The sequence below is a fragment of the Tyto alba genome, unplaced genomic scaffold (assembly GCF_018691265.1).
Source record: "Tyto alba isolate M040663 unplaced genomic scaffold, T.alba_DEE_v4.0 Super-Scaffold_1, whole genome shotgun sequence".
Classification (NCBI taxonomy): Eukaryota; Metazoa; Chordata; class Aves; order Strigiformes; family Tytonidae; genus Tyto; species Tyto alba.
Genome location: NW_024881261.1, coordinates 18,098,199 through 18,115,756, shown reverse-complemented (window position 1 = coordinate 18,115,756; position 17,558 = coordinate 18,098,199). Strand labels below are relative to the sequence as shown.

Sequence of the window (17,558 nt, the reverse complement as noted above, 5' to 3'; positions counted from 1 at the left end):
GTTGTGCATTTGTTGTGGAGGCATGTGAAGACATGCCATTTCAAGATTCCAGTAACATAACTTGCAAATAAATGCACAGTTGTATGTAATTAAAAAAAAAAAAAAAAAAAGAACAAACCAGTTCTGTTCAGGAAGAGCTGGAAGCATGTGCATTTGTGGAATTCACTGTAGATCATCAGGCGCAAGTTTTTGCTATAAAACTTGGTTTATAGAAACATTTGCATTGTAGAAGCACCTTTTTATCATCCTGAACAAGAGTAAACACAGTTCATGATTTCTTCTTTGCACAGGACTACTGTGACCGAACAACTTGAACAACTACTTGTAGCATCTAAGCAATATTAGAATGCTGAGTACTGAAATATTTTGCTTTCCTAAACTATTCCTAAAATTGTTTTAGGCACATGCAGTTGCTAATCCCGAGGCACTAAGAGGGTAACCAAGCTCTTTACTAACTGCTAAATTTTGGACAATATAGTATAAAGAAAGGGGAGAATGCTACAGAAATGGAGACCTTTTGCTACTTCAAGAGGCTAGTGAAGGAAGGTCTTTAAAACACAAACCTAGTTCAACGTAGTGTATTTAGCTGGTGCCCAAGAAAAAAAGATACCTAGGAGCCTGGCACAGACCACCTACTCTCTATGTTAAATTAAAGGTACCTTACTGTAAAAAATAAAAGAAAATTAAGTTCTTGCTGTTGTTTATTGCATAAGACTTATGAATGGAGAGGACTGAAAGCCTGCTCTAAATCTGTGGATTGCCATTTTGTTTCTTGAGATGTGCTCACTTGTTTAGTACCTTCCCTCCCCCAATGCCACCATCACGCCAGCGGAAAACTGCTTGTGCTTGCACATAGCAGAAGGAAGAAATGCTTTTTCCCCTTGGGTCACACCCAAGATCACTGTGAGTTATGTCAGTGTGAATTCAGAGCTCTGCTCTCTTGCTGCTGTATGGGCCTCCCAGAAGCAGAGTGGCATCCCTGTACTGCAGAGGGTAGTTTTGTCAGCCTCGCACCAATGGAGACTTGCCTTTGTTGGGCAGAATCCCCCATTTCAGCTAGGGTTTGACTCTGGTTTTGCCTACCAGAGTAGCAACTAAAGCTTAATTCTTGAACAGTAAGTTAGCCTTAAAAATAAACAGTGTAACTGAACAGATACCTCCAAATCTGTTGTATAAGAGAATATTGAAGAACTAGTGAAGCCACTAGAAGGTAAGGAGCCAACTTACTTGTGTCAGTTTCTGCCACAAATTCAAAGGTCGTGTCTTTTACCAGGACACTGAAAGAATTCAGATGAATAATCATTTCTATAAGAATGCTTATACTCAGAGAGCTGCCCTTGAAGTAACTCGCTTAAATACCATTTAAAAGGTGAGTTAATTTTTACTATAAAGCATCTCTCTGGTTGGTTTAAAATAAAAATGGCAGCTTCCAAGCTTTTGATTACAAAGCAGCTTATCAGCCACACATCAGTTACTGCTGTGGTCCTTAAAAGACTTAAAGCTTGCACTATGCCAAAGCTCTATTTAACACTGCACGCCTAGCTTTATTTAACACTACATTATTTGTCATTTGTACACAAGTTAATAAAATCTTGCATGTCTTCATTGTGGAAGTTTTCCACAGTTCCTAATGTGGCTTGAGTTGCCCTACTTCTGCTTGAATGAAGACTTAATTACAAAGATGTGTTCATTGCCTCAGTAACCTGTAGAACCATGGGAAGGTAGTAAAGTTTGGGATACCACTAATGGTTAAGTGTAAGCATTTGTCTTTAAAGCAGGTAATTTTAAGGTAAAACACAAGCTTTCTAAAGGTAATGGACATCTAGTAGAACTAAAGCAAAAGACTTAAGTTAGTTCAACTAAATGGTGAGTATGCATACCTCAGCTCTTCAGTGTAATTTTGATTTCAGCAAGCTTGAAAAAAAAAAAAAAAACAAAACCAAAAAACCAAACCAACTTTCAAAAGCATTAGGGAGCAGGATACCCCCCCAACTGTAGTCATAACTGCATTGGCAGAAAGCAGGCAGCTGCCTGCTTAAATGGATTCCAAAGATGGCATGCATGGAGAAGGAGACTTGTTGGACTGAATGCTCAGTGTAACAGACATTTCAGAAGGCATGTTTATGGTAGACTGGTACGTGTTTGCAGAAGATAGTTTTCCATTTAGTTTTGAATAGAATTTCAGTCTGTCTTAAAGTTTGACTGAAAAGCAGCATTATTTATACAGCTGTTTCAAGGCAGTTCTTCCAGCCCAGAATGTGGTCACCAGTAAGAGGTGCTTAGTCTTAACAAATTAGCAGTCTTTGAATCTGGGACTACATCATTAATTTGGAGGTCTGGCTTTAGTGACTATTGGTGTTCTTTTAATGCCATTAAATAATGGAGATAGACTAGAAATTCAGTGCAAATTACCCACAGTGCATCAAGCCTTGTGTGTGCATGGTTCTACTCATGGATCATGTTTTTTAGAGCCTGCAACAACTGAACTTGCAGTCAATTCAAGGTTTAGGCTATGTCTTCATTAGCAAGTAATGCACTGCTGTAGAGGGGAGAGCTGTAGAGCAAAATGGTTGGTGCTAACAACCTGACATTTGAAGTTTTTGTTTCAGCCTAGAAATAAAAAACTTTGTTTCGCTCCAGACCCTGGTCCGGTCCAGCTGAATACCCATTAAACAGGTCAACTGCAGTTAAAGTCATTCCAAGAACATATTTCTTTCTTGAGTTTTGCTGTAAGTGAATCTAATTTGTGCACCAAGAATACTGTACTAAAAAGCCAGATAAATCATGGTAAATGGTCTGCTAGCTTGGAAAGCATAGAAAATCTCTTAGTTAAATATTAAGGTAACTAAAAATATTTTTTATGTACTTAGTGCAGTGCTCCTGCTGGTTTCCATTTTGAAAGTGTTAATTCACAGAACACTTAAGATCAGTCAGTATGTATAATAATCTTGAAACAATTATTCTAGGCTCTACTCCCCCCCCATTGTCCAGGTGCAGGAGTCTTTTTGATGTCATATCCAAGACAGCCATCACTAAGAGTATTACAGTTGCATAGCAACCACGATGTGATAACTAACTAGTTTAAAGCAGTCCTTTGCTGTGTATTTCTTTTCCAGCAGGAGCCAGTTTCTTACCACTGGAACTAATAAAACTATTGAGGAATAACATATGCAGTGTTTTATGACTAATTAAGATGTTTCTTTATTCAAGTATCTTGTTTTTTTCTGGACTCTAGCACCAGATTACTGTACCAAAATCTTAAAGGACCCAGTATTCCAGCATTATAAATTTCTCTGCAAACAGAACACCAAGACCAATGCTGTCTCCCCCCAGCTTGGATTATCAGTTGAAAGCACAACAGATACATTCTATCTATGTATGAAGGTAGAATTGAACTAATAATAGTAATCCAGCTGCAATTTCCAAAAGCATTAGTTTTATACCTAGTCAGCTACAGTCAAAAAGTCGTCTCTACAGAAAAATCCCTAAGCATGGACATATACAACATACAAATTATGTATTCCCAGTTTTGTTTATTTTCATGGAATGCTAATTTAGTTACAATATGGCAGTTCATAACTACTGAAATGTGACATTATTTCATCTCAAATGATGCAGAACAGTCTTGATTTATATATATTGTTTTAAAACAATCTTATTTTACATAGTTGAGGTCTCTGGTGGTTTTTAAGCTCTGATGCTTAAGCACACAGCAAGCTACAAACCTTAGGTTTTATATTTATACATATAGTCTATGTATTCAGACAACTGCTGTAAGTTATCTATAATTTAATATTTATAAAAAGTGCATATATTAGTACATATGCACATCTAGAAACAACGCTTTTACTACTGCCTCCCTTTTATAAAAAGCTGCATAACATACAGCCATATTATTCTCACTCACTGCTATTTAAGTCCTTTACTATATTTGTTACACAATTTCAGCTATTCAATTCCCTCAATGTAGATATTTCTATGTATATTTTTTCCTAAAGAAAAAAAGTCTTCCCTATTCCTTTAAGAAGCTTTAAATCATGCATCAGTTTAGTAAACAGTCACTTTAGCATGGATTTTAGAATCGTAGACAGTGTAAAATCTACTTCTGGAAAATGTCTGTCTGTATATTTAATTTCTTCTTTTAGTTACAAAAAATATATAGGATTGAAACATACTGAATACATGCATCTCTCAAAGCGGCTATGTTCTAGCCTTATAGATAAATTAAAAAAGTACACCCCTGCTAATAGGATGCAAACATGGCCTCAAATAGGCCATTACCTGTATTTAATATAGCTCATTACATTAAAAAGTTCAAGTCAGCTGTTCTCTCAAGATGGTGTCAAAAGACTGAAGAGCATAATATATTTATACTCAATATACAAAGGTGGGTGCACAGACCTAGTGCCATTTAATTACTCAATACTTTCAAGGCTTCTAGGCTTTGCCTCTGGTGATACAAGTCCTGAAATGATCTGAAAAAGTTTAAGTGGAAAATTGGTTTTTAATACACCATAAAAGCAAGTTGTGCTTAAAAGAAAAGTGTACACTGAACAACCTGAAGTACTCACCAAAACAACTGTACAAAACTATTATAGATACAGAAAGAAATAATGGTGGACTTAAGTTCAAACAGAAGCAACACTTATGTTAACATATGTAAAAACTTGCTTTGTTTTATTCTTCTACCAAGTAAGAATTTGCAGCCATTCAGAACAAGTAAAATTCAAACCACCTCACAATGTTTACATTTAAAGTTCTTTTATACAGTGCAAACGTTTAAGACAGAATAACTCCCCAGTGAAACAGGTGACACTACTTAGTGCCAGTCTTTTGAAGATTCTTCTTTCAGTAAGTCTATTTACACATTAAGCTAAAGGTTCACTAAATATGCTTTGAAGTTTGCTGAATATCAGCAGAAAAATACGTGAACTAGCAGCAGTTGTATTACAAATATATGATGGTTACTTTAATGAATGCATGAAGTTTTCAAGACTGTATTCAGTGTCATACTGTTCTTGATCCCATAGTTCTCCAAGGTTTTCGAGTACTGATTTCATTGATGCTTTCCCAGAAGAGGTAGAGGTATCTGCTTTTTCAGTTTTTCCATCCTTCACAGAAGAAAAAAAAAAATACACAGGATAATGTTTTCAGGAATATAATAAATCCTTCAAGTCTGATGATTCTTCTGGGGAAGTATCACTTCCTCCTGTTTCTCAGGGAGCTGTCTACTATTCAACATTCGAACTTCAAGTGTTTGTCTGACTAAATTCTACATTTAAAAGTAGGGCTTTTTCCCTAAGCTTACTCTATTTTTGGTAGATATTTATAAAAATGGTTCTTTACCTTGTCAAGAGTGAACAGATCAAGAAGCTGTTCCGTTCCCATGCTCTGGAGACTTGTGTTTTCTTGGCTGATCACTGTATTTGCAATATTCATTTTAAACTTTTGAAGACCCATGATCTTCTCCTCCAGAGTTCCCCTTGTTATCAGGCGATATACATTAACAACACGTTTCTGAAAGGAAAAAAAAAAAAAAAAAAAAAAAGGCACACATCTAAAAAATACAATCTTAGGTATTTAAGAAAGTGTGACCTTTAGTATTCATCATGGACAATCTGGAAGCAGTTTGGCTTGGAGTTACCCTTCAGTAATTGTACTAAGTCTGACTGATGTTAGATGAAAAGAAAGAGACTATGCCAAGCACATCAGTGGAGGCACCTGCACTTGCATCTGAAATTAGGAAGTCTCTGCTTTTTACAGCTGTAGAGGGAGACTAATAGCAGTCACTCTTTCCCTGTCCAGGCATCAGAGAAGGACAACCCCGTGGGGCTTCCCTTTGCCTCAGTTGCATCTTTTCCTCCATTGAAGGGCAGTTCTTCCCTGGCCTCTCCTCAGCAGCTCAGGAAGCACAGAAGAGAAGGCATACCAAGTTGAGAATAGGATTAGAGAAATACACACACATCTGTGATATTTGCAAGCACTACGAAGGGAAGCTTGGTGGAAACTCCCAGGCATTGCTTTTACTATATGCTACAACCTTATCCAAATTTGAAGAATCAGGGAAAAAACTTATGGGAAATTGTTTTTCACCTGTCCAATGCGATGTGCCCGATCCATGGCTTGCAGGTCTCTCATTGGGTTCCAGTCATGTTCCACAAATACTACTGTATCAGCCCCTGTTAAGTTAAGTCCCAATCCACCAACATGAGTGGTGAGCAAAAGAACATCTATAGATGGGTCATTATTAAACCTGCATACAAGAAAGGGTAGGCATGGTAAATTTCATTTAAATAATGGAACTATGAACCTCAACTGCTTTGAGGCAAACAAAAGAATAATTTCGTACCATATAAATAATACAGTTCATTACAGTTGGCCTCATATTAGTTACTAAGGGATATGCTTACCGTGAAACAATGGAATGCCTCTGACCAGCAGGTATGCTGCCATCAAGTCGTAAATAGGTAACCGAAGGTAACTGAGGTCTAAGAAGGTCGTGCTCCACTATATCCAGCATGCTTTTAAGTTGACAGAATATAAGTACTCTGTGCTGGGCCACAACAGCTTCTGTACCACTTTCTGAAGATCCGCCATTCCCCAAGCCACAGTCTAGCAGCAGCTTAAAGTAAAAGAGCATTAAAGTGCATCTTTGGCTTCACTGTCAAGCTGAAAAATTTAGGAGTTGACAGAATAGTAGTTTTCTTCATTTTGGTTTACTTAAAATAGAATTTAAGTACATAATGCAATTTATCAAGCCAGTAGTCTACTGTATAATAAAAAGTTGTTCTGTAACAAGAGGGACAGGAGTAAAAAACAGAATAAAATTAAGGTTTTTGACAAGGCAGCAAAAATTATGTAAACATCACCTTGAAGCAAGCTTGTTCTTCCCCCTCCCCCTTGAATTAACAGGAAAAATAGGGCATATCTTTGTACTCTATTTCATTTGCTACTTACCTAGAGTTTTAAGATCAGTTTTCATATCGATGAAGTCTTAAACAAATCTTGCTAAATTTTAACATTAGTAGGGACATTTAGAAAATTTAAGGCACAACATGCAAGTCTACTTACTTGTTTTAAAGCAGACAGCTTAGGTGCATGTTGGATATCTCGAAGGGATGAATTATGAGCTGCAAGTTGCTCTGTAATTCTTTTATATTCTGGATGCTGGGTTGTTAACACTAACGCTGGATGGTTGCATAGCTTCCGTAAGTACTGCAATGCCTTTATTTAGGAAATGAAATTCAAAGAGATAGCAACAAGGTAGTTACAGAAAAAGGATGAACAAAATTTCTTAAGGGTATAGGAGCCACTCAGCCACATTCCACAATTTGGATTTAGTATGTATTTTCATTAAAATAAAGTTGCACATTTATATTAAGAAAACCTGTATTTCAAGCTGTATCCAGTAACTGTCAGGTGCATAATGGTCTTGGTTCCTGTTGCAGGAACAGTGCAAAGACTACCATTTCCCACACCTTCATGTGAGTGAGATACAGTACGTGGGTTTGGGAGCTCTGCAGAGCTTTGAAAATTACTGTTTTCAAGTAGCCAAGACTTAATTTGCAATTCTGTAAGACTACGAACCTTCATAAATTCAGATATAACCTTAACGAAACCTTTTCGTTCATGGCTCAGAATCTTAATTTTGTTGTGTAACAACTGATAAGATCAAAATTAGTTCCCTCTTGTTTTGAGGTTTTGCACTTTTGGTAATCAGTTTTTACTTGAGAGTAGTATCAAAGATCCACAAAATAGCTGAACACCAGTTTAGCAGAACACAAAAATAATTAGGACATAGGACCATAATTTAAGCATAATAGCTCTACATCATGTTCCAGGCAATCAGATCTAAAATCTAAATATTTTACTTAGACCATACGGCCACAAATGTGTAAGATATCTACTTTAATTTTTTACTAAACCCAGAAACACTGTTACCAGAAATAAATGAACTGTGTCTTAAAAATTACTAAAGAAATCTGTACCTGAAATACATGACCTGTAGCTTTAAGCTTTGGTTTTTCCGTTTCTTCATTCAGTGAAATTGAAGAAACTGTTTCATCAATATCACATTTGGCACGAGACTTGGCAAAATCTTCATAAAGCTGAACCTGTAGACCAGGCCCCAGACAAGAAAATGAGTATATTTTCCCCAACAGAAGCAACACAGTCATTTTTAGAATTTCAAGTTAAAGTTCTGGATTTCTGTAAATCAAGAAAGCTATTTTATATGTAGCACAAGATCAACATTAACAGTGGAATCTCTTTCAGCTCGGACAGTATTCTTTAAAAAGTCTGCAGATGCCTAGATGTTATTCTTCTAGAGCTATGCCAGAAATTAAGCTAAAGAAATACTGTATTGCAACTGGACTGAAATTAGTTTTTAAACACATACTAGAAAAACATTTTAGTCCCATGGTGCCAGAAAATGTCAGAACTGACATCAGATTGGCCCAGGAATACGGAATTGGTTGCTTTGTGGTCTTAACTGTGCTGAAAAAAACCTAAGCTTCTGGCCACTTTTTAATCATACCTGTAGAGGACTGAGAATACAGTAATAATCTTGAATAATTTTGGGTGGAAGATCTTGCAGTACATCCTCTTTCATTCTCCGTAGTAGGAATGGCAGAACTTGGCGGTGCAGTGCTTCCATTGCAAGAACCCCTAAGTGAAAGCAACAGAAGCAGTATTTTAAACAAAAAAAAAAAAAAAAAAAAGGCAAAAAACCCCCAAACAAAACAAACCAACAATTCAAAACATTCATTCACCCCCTGCCAATCTCTTATGTTGGAACTGACCCCACTTTCTCTTTTCATTAGCAGTTCTCACTTAAAGGAAGAAAATAAGAAAACCAAGATTTGATCCTTACCAGCTTCTTGTTCTCGACTGGAGCTTCGGGCATCTCTACTTGCCAGTATTGGTTTGCCATAACGAGCTGCAAATTGGCGTTCAGTACCCAAAAATCCTGGCATAAGGAAGTCAAACAGTGACCACAACTCTAAGACGTTGTTCTGAACATGAAAGAAACATTTGTTAAATTATCTTCAAAAGTAGTGAATTGTCACAAGTTATCAGAAACATTTCCATACATACTTAACACTGCCTATAAAACACCACAAATACATCAGTTGGACATATTTTTGAATTCCTGGAACATGGTGGCTCATCAACCTAAGTTACTGGAAGACCCATACATGCACTTTAATATATAAATGGACTTTCTACTGTGTTTGATGTCCTAAGCCACACTGAGTTCTCCTGACAACAAAACCCAGGAGATGCCAGTGCTCTTAGTCCTGGATGAAACACATACTCCACAGACAAGTTGTTAGGACAAAGCCCAAAATCTGGAGTTCTCAGAGTTGAAGTAAATACTCTCTCCCCTTCCCTGCCTGCTACTTAAAGAACAAACGGTAGAGAAAGTCTTGTTGCCAACTTAAGTCCCATTAGTACCATGGATCCTGCAGCCATTCCCCTATACACGGGTATACTGGGAAGGGAAAAAGATTCAAGTGTTTAGCAATGAAAGGCTTTTTTACAATGCAGACTTTGAACAAGACGACTCTGATAAAAAGCACAAAAAACCCGACTGCAGAATAGATGGTTTTTGCTTGTTTTCTACTAGTCACTCAACTCCTTAGGAAAAAAGATAAGCAGGTACCTGTATTGGTGTCCCAGAAAGAATTATCCTGTAATTGGCAGTCAGCTGTTTTACTGCTTTTGACAGCTTTGTCTTTCCATTTTTTATTACATGGCCTTCATCAAGAATGCAGTAATTAAACTTAATATTTCTAGAAAAGAACAACATAGACTTAAGGGGCATGTAAAATTCTAAGCTATTAAAAACCTCAGGAAAAAAAACCCAAATTCTTACCTGAAGAAGTCAATGTCATTTCTTACAACATCATATGAAGCCACTATGAGATTGTGTCTTTTCACCTGGTGCTGTAATCTTAAGAAAAAAGAGGAGATCCTAACTAAAGTGTTCTTTACTTACGTTAATATTTCAGCCTTTAAAGGTAGCATTATCTCAAGTCTTACCATGCCCACAAATCATGCTTCAGAAATAGTAGTAAAGTGAATTGCAAAATTCTGTGTGTGATATTTTACTCTACCCAAGCCATAAATGTAAAGTACTTTACCTTGCTCTCTCAGTAGGAGGTCCTGTATAGTGCAAAGGATTAAGATATTCTTTCGAGCAAAATTTGCCCACTTCATCTACCCAGTGTCCTGTGAGTGTAGGAGGACACACCACCAAGGAGGGAAGAGGAACGCTGTCCACTAGTTTTGTTCTTGCGTATTCCTGAGCCCTTAAAGAATATAAAAACAAGTTTGAAAAAATTGTTTTTTACAGAAGAGTTGAGGTTGGGAGGGACTTCTGGAGGTCATCTGATCCAACTGCCCTGCTCAAGCAGAGCCACCTACAGCCAGTTGCCCAGGACTCTGTCTACAGATAAAACCTATTGTTAAAGTCTTTCAGATAGAATATTACTTGTTTAAGCTTACCTGAGGCAATGATCACCTGCAAGAATGCAAATGGATTGTAAAGTTTTTCCTAAGCCCATGTCATCACAAAGAATTCCATGAAGTTTGTATTTATTGAGAAATGCCAGCCAGTTCACTCCATCCTGAAATCAGGAAATAAAAAGAGTGCCTCAGAAGTAAAAACTGGCTTTTGGCTAGTTAAGCCTCAGTTTCAACATCTGTATGGCCTATCATCCATCACTGCCAAACTATGAGCTTGTTTCCCACCATAAAGGCATCCACTACAGCACATCCACTCAAAGCAGAGAAGAATAAAGGGAAAAACATAAGCAGCCGAACAGTATAACAACACCCAGCTTTGCAGTGGTGAGCTGCCACAGTCAGCCTAAGCAGCACAACCTGTTGGCCATTCCCCGAGAAAAAAATTACAGAATCCAGAGAGGGGAAACCCACATAATTAAAAGAAAAACAGTATAAACAGCATGCATTACTTAATTTGTTCTTCCCTACCCAAGAATCCACAATACACATTGCACAGCTGAAAGCAAAAAAACCAACCCCACAAGCAAAAAAACCCCAGCACCAAACAACTCCTACCCTTCCATAAAATCGTATCAGACTGGAACTTACTGCTCCTTTAAAATAAAAGTATAAGCTGTTACCTGCTGATATTTTCTGAGCTCTGCTTTGATTGGTACTGGAATTTTATAGTTTTCCAGTTTTTTTCCATCCAGTAATTGTTCCAGGAAGTGACGTTCTTTAGCTTTCATTCGGATTAATTCTTCAGACATGTTTGGTGGATCTGGTATACCAGCCTAGGGTATTATTTTTAAAGCAGTAATATAAGGGCTACAGTACTTAATACACAGACAATAAGAAGTAAAACCTCATACTAGCTTCGACATTTTAAACAGCAAAAATTTGCAATCTTCTAAATTGTATAAATCCAAACTCAGTGCTATACTTGTTTGATTCCTTGCAAATCAACTCATCCAAATCAAATGATGCAAATCAACTGGGAGGCAAATTCTGCCCCAAAGGACACACTGAAAAACTTGATACAGTCGCACAGAAGAGGGGAAACCCTGGTCATGCATGTAAGATTTTACAAAGATTGAGCTATTCTACCTCTAATCAGAGTTTATCTGGCTGGCTAGAGAATCCTTTGACACCCATTTCTCCTTAGCCACAGTCTACCATCCAAAATTAGATGAATTTTTCTCCTGCAGATGTTAGAAGAACTAGATCTAAAGTGATAATGAAATCCACAAGATGAATTCAAGCAGTTGGAAACTACTGGGAAAAAGAAAAACCTAAGCCCTTCCAGATTCGTAGCAGCAGACCTTACCTTCCTACGTACTTCCCATACCATGCCAGAAACCCAGAGAAGCTGTCTGGGGGTCAAATATGCTCTGATATTCTTGCTTGGTAATAACATACAGTAGCAAAAGAGGTACTGATATTTTCCATCACATCTGTCATCCCAGTTTTCTGGGTCACCTCCATCTTTATTTAGTTTTACTTCAAAACCCAAGTTACTAATCACTCAGGGAGGGCTCCTGGCTGAGAAGCACAAGTAATTCCACTGTGTATGTAGTTAATAAAGAAGGGGGAAAACTAACACAGATCTCAGATGTTAGAAGTGCTCCAATAAGGTATTTAAGTAGGTACATACAGACAACAGCCTACTTGTTCAGCTGCTCTTCCTATGCTCCCTTTTAAAAGAACACATCTGAAGTGTGAATACCATGCCAATTAATTTGGTTCAAGTATATTGTCAACTTGCAGCATTGCTTATCATTAAAATGGGACAGATTAAGTTGAACCATCTATCTTACAATCCTCCTCAGTCATTTTTTCATGATTGAATTAATAATGAAATGGAGAATAAAGATAAAGGAAACTGAGCATACTTAAGTTCTCCCAACTGATTTATTGCTACTGTTTCCAATTCCTTACAATTAGAAACCAACGCAAAAATACTGATTAGAAACTCCAAGCTTATTCAGACCTCAATCGCTTTTACTTATCCAACAGCTGAATTCCGGTCTTGCATTTTAGTCAGTACATCAAATACCAGCAATGAATACAAAAGTCTAGATAGACTGTTCTGTTACAGAACTGTAAGTCATGCCTCAGGGACATAAAATTGAAAAAGAGTGGAGAGGGTTTTTTTCTTGTTTTAGTAATACCACTGTAACTCCTGAAAACTAAGAGTCTGTCTTATGAAACATCTGCAAGGCTACCCTAAAAAGTCTTCTCATTTGTCCTGGTTTGAGCTGAAATAGAGTTAATATTCCTTTTCGGGAACTAGAAGAGTGCTGTGTTTTGGATTTAGCTTTGGGTTTGGTATGAGAAGAATGCTGATACCACACTGATGTTTTCAGCTGCTACTGGGACTTCAAGGACTCTCCGACTCCCCATGCTCTGCCCGTGCGCAAGGGCACAGGAAGCAGGGAGGGAGAACAGCCCAAGGACCAGACCCAAATTGGCCAATGAAATATTCCATATCATGGCACGTCATGCTCACTGTATAGAGGAGGGGTGGTTGGGAAGGAGCTCTCTCGCTTCCGGGATTGCGATTGTGGGATCTTTGTAACTCGGGGTCGCTGGCCGGGAACGGGCTGGGGATTGGTTAGTGGGTGGTGAGCAATTACACTGTACATTGCCCGTTTATGTTCTTTTTTTTTTTTCTATTATTGTCATTGTTCTCATTTTATTACCATTATTAAACTGTTCCTATCTCAGCCTGTGAGTCTCCCTTTACCCCTCTAATTCCCTCCCCCATTTCCCAGGTAGGGAGGGGGAAGGGTGGGTGACCAGCTGCGGTGGTTGGCTGCCAACCAGGCTCAAACCACGACACCATTTTAAAAAGTAAAACTGTATCCATAAAACATCACTCCATCAGTTTTTTCACACGTGTGAAACTGTCTATGAAAACTTGATAATAGTTACTTCAATTTCAAAAAAAGGATTCTTTATTATTTTCCCATAAAACATGCATTTCCGTAGTCCCTATCAATCTACCCCCTACTCTTTCCACTGTGATGACTTCAACCCCTGTACAGTTATCAATGTAAATTCCTTGTTAGCCTAGCATTGTAAAATTCTCTAGCATTCAAAACATTGTCCCACAACAGTGACTGGTATTTTCTCTCATTATTAATCTGCTTCAGTTGAAGTAGGCATATTTTTAAATTTGCATATTTCCTTAACTGGAAAGGGTAGTCCTAAGGTAGTTCTTGAGTAACTATGGAAAAGAAACATGAACTGATCATCCATATGTATGCAATTAATAAAACAAGTATCCTATATTTTTAAGAGATGCTCACTAAATTCTATTAAACCAGCTTTAAAAAAAAAAAACAAAAAAAAACCAAACAACTAAGCTACATGTATTCCATAGCACTGTGTTTAGGTGCATATGAAGGGCACTGGCGCGAATGGTACTGGAATGAACAGCAGCATTCATTTCTACTTTGCTCACTTTCAACTTTATCAACATGTCAGTGTAAGCATACAGAAAGTAAGTGCTCCATTTAAGGTAGATTGCTAGTTATCAGATTCTCAGGTTCTATTATGCTAAATTAAAAATTGACACAGTAAAAGATACTTAACCCATTAAACTGACAGGTTTGTTTTTTTTTTTTTCATTAGAAACATGCAAATGAATTCTGAACTGTCTTCTATTACCATCTGGTGGTGAAAATAAGTTACTTAGAAGCCTTGTAGTCCTCGAAGTGCAATACTAGAAAGCGTCCAAGGTATGCAAGTCGTAGTAGGAGTAAAAAAAATGAAGCAAATCTCTACCATTTAAACACTACTGGATCATAATACATGTAATATTTTGCTCAAAGCTTAGGGTGGGGCTTTTTGATTTTAAGAACTAGGAATAAATAATTGTACTTATCTCCACACTATTTCTATTACTGCTATTTCAATTTTTCCTTTTAAATCAGTATTGCTTTTTTACGCATTTCTCTTGACTACAAACGCACCACCACACATACCTAGAGAAAGTGCACATGTAATTTCAAAGACTTTTGAGCCAAAACTAGCAAAAGCATCATTACATGCAAAATTAATGAATATACACTTTAGCTTCATGTACATAGTTGAAATGAGTTTCTCAGAGAAATTTTACTTTAACATTAATTTAGAAAATTACTAGGAGACAGTTGAATTTTACTCATTTTACACCATGAAGGACACTTCTTCAATTACCTGATATGGGCCTCAACACACCTATAAAAAGTTACCTACTCAGTGTTTACTAAGCCAGAAGCTTGGACTTTGTGACTTATGAAAAAGTGGATACAGGACAGTTCACATATTCAGTATACTTACAACTTGAGCTTACCTCAAGAGGCATTAGTCTAATTAGTGTTGCAAAGCACTGAGTAGCCATAAAACGTACACTGTTTGTCTGATCACTCATTCTACCCAGAACTGGAACCACTAGAAGAACAATGTATGGAACTATACCAACATCCAGCTGCTCCATTACACCTGGATCAGTTATTAAGGAAATAGTTTTTACCAGTTCAGGACTGTCAGATATCAATATATACGTGACTATTCACATTCAATAGGTAGTAGTCGTGAATACATTGCACTCAGATGAACAAGATTTCTACCAACAAAGCAATGGGGGGGCGGGGGAGGTGTCTGATCTACCCAGTTACATTTACTCCAGTGAATTCCATAGTTTGAGAAACTGAATTACCCCCACCAGACCTTCATTTCATAGATAAAAGGCAATGGAAATTAAAGTTTCTAAAGTATCTTCTATTTCTTGTCTACAGGAAGACAATACCTTAACATTTTATTTCATTTCTCCCCCCGTTTTTTTTCAGACAACAGTTTTTGTTCCCCCAAATTACACAACTGCAAAGAAGTTTCTGCATTTTTGAATACTCAAGCAAGGATACATGCAAGTGCTTCAATTGCACCTTCTTGTTTGGTGTTGTCATCTATTGCTCCCAACCACGGTAGAACTTTCTCTAGAAAGATATTCATTGTTTCCATGGTAGCTATTTTGCTCATAACACCTACACAACGAGCAGCCATGTGCCTCACTGCAGTGCTGGGATGTTGAAGGCACATATAAAGATGAGGCAAATGCTGTATTAACTGAATAGAAAAAGGAGGGGGGGGGAGATTAATATGAATTATGAACAAATTACTGAATTACTTTGAATTAAACAGTCTTTTTAAGTCCCCGTTGCCTCCCAAAGAATGCTTGATGGCTCCTTCACAAGATCTAATTGTTTAGAACTGAAAACTTGTTTCAGAAGAAAAAGACAAGTGAACTTTGAACAAGTATTACTCTCCAATACAGTTAAAATTCAGAGTATCAAAATACTTAGGGTTTTAGTCAAAATGAAAAAGCCCTTGATAATTAAGGAAGTGTTTCACACCAGGAAATTACAGTACTAAGAACTTTTTATTAAAAATATAATTATTGCTTAAATAGATACAGAGATTAAAGAATTCCTTCCAGCCAGCAAATTTATCCTAGATTCATCCCATTTATGTTTATGCAGATGACTTATCCATGTTGGGAGTCTTACAAACTCTGTGTAACATGACAGACATCCAGAATGAAATTCACATCTTCCTGAGGGGGTATGTGTGTACATACATATCTTTTTTATCAGCACAAATGCCTTTTTACATCAGGTATCTTAAACAGATAGTCAAGTTTTTCCTAGTGTGGAAGACCCTAACTATTAGCTTTGATGAACTAATTCCACCCTCTGACTTCCTGTTTTTTTTTTTTTTTTTTTTTTAAACCTGTCTACAGCATTAGCACCCCAAAACCAATCTACACAAACTGCACACCATATATATGCATGTCTACATATATAACATATACATATATATAAAAATCTTTCCATATCATGCTAAACGTACTCAAAATCACTTCAGTATTTCATTAAATTAGATAAGAAACAATTCCATATGTTCCATCCCATATGAATCTTGTCCATCTGCTCAGATTTCTACAGCTATTCCTTATATCCATCCTTTCCAGACAGACTTCTGGCCTACTTATTCTGTGCATGGGAGCCTTTTTACATATTTTTATCATTCTACTGCCCTTCTTTATGCCTCTTCCAGTGCTACTGTATTTATTCTGAAATGTAGTAATGCTGATAAGCTAGTGCTGAAAACCGTGTTCAGATGCAGGCATAATGATGACTTTCTTGTTCTGTTTCTTTTCTTAAATTTCTGTTGTTTTATTTAACCAGTATTTTACAGTCAGCTGATACTTCACAGAACTGTCCTAACTCCAAGATCTCTCTCCCAAGTAGTAGTAGTCAGTTCAAGCCTACTACTGCATGTAAAATGTTAAGTCTTTTACACTGAGTGATAGGTAAAAAGAAATAATTTTAAAAATTAATCAAATCCAGTCTACGTAAGGGTAAGCCGAAGTCTCCTATAATTTTTGCATTCCTTGCAAAGGGAGCTTTTCTGACAACCTTCACCCTGTTACACAGTAGTGAGGCAGTAAACTGCAGTCTTTATTACTACCATTTTTCCCCCCACTCTGGCCACACAAACTACATAGAAGTCAAACCTATTTCAGTCACCCACATAATGCAGCATAACAACATTTTTATCTGTACATTAATAACAAAGAGAAGGTATCATATCTGTTTGTTCTCCAGATTTAGGAAATTTGGAATTAGAGTAAGGCAGAGTTGAGATACTGATTTCAGTGAAACACAATAGTATAAGTACTATCATGGACACAATCTTGTTTGGTCACCTCATCCAGAAAAAGCTAGGCTAAGGCTAAATTGTAGGTAGGTGTTTGCTTTTGTAGTTTGTTTTACAACCTGCATAAACAAATACAGAATTTAATACCCTATAGGACACAAGGAAAAAGCAGCTTTAAAATAGAACAGCTTAACTACTGAAGACAGAAGGCTATGTCTTCAGTTTATCAAGACTAGGATATAGGACTTGGGCAGGCTAGCAAGTGAATAAAACCATCATTTGATCAAAATTAGAAAAACATCTGAAAAGAAGCTTTACAAAACGAAGATTTAAAACAGTGGCAA

General features: G+C 37.0%; 1 protein-coding gene across 2 annotated transcripts in view; it reads right to left on the bottom strand.

Moving 5' to 3' along the window:
* Nucleotides 1-3,516: 3,516 nt before the first annotated feature.
* Nucleotides 3,517-17,558, bottom strand: part of BTAF1 (B-TFIID TATA-box binding protein associated factor 1) — a 47,946-nt gene continuing 33,904 nt past the window's right edge. For both annotated transcript variants that reach the window (XM_032994094.2, XM_032994102.2), the window contains exons 24-38: nt 15,420-15,621; nt 14,849-14,997; nt 11,151-11,303; nt 10,510-10,631; nt 10,146-10,313; nt 9,878-9,955; nt 9,665-9,794; nt 8,873-9,014; nt 8,537-8,667; nt 7,989-8,114; nt 7,072-7,224; nt 6,411-6,622; nt 6,094-6,253; nt 5,347-5,517; nt 3,517-5,111 (exon numbers count right to left, since the gene is read on the bottom strand). In XM_032994094.2, coding sequence (XP_032849985.1) covers nt 4,965-5,111; nt 5,347-5,517; nt 6,094-6,253; nt 6,411-6,622; nt 7,072-7,224; nt 7,989-8,114; nt 8,537-8,667; nt 8,873-9,014; nt 9,665-9,794; nt 9,878-9,955; nt 10,146-10,313; nt 10,510-10,631; nt 11,151-11,303; nt 14,849-14,997; nt 15,420-15,621 — 2,244 coding nt within the window. In that variant the 3' untranslated portion in view covers nt 3,517-4,964. The remainder of the gene's footprint in view (nt 5,112-5,346; nt 5,518-6,093; nt 6,254-6,410; nt 6,623-7,071; nt 7,225-7,988; nt 8,115-8,536; nt 8,668-8,872; nt 9,015-9,664; nt 9,795-9,877; nt 9,956-10,145; nt 10,314-10,509; nt 10,632-11,150; nt 11,304-14,848; nt 14,998-15,419; nt 15,622-17,558) is intronic.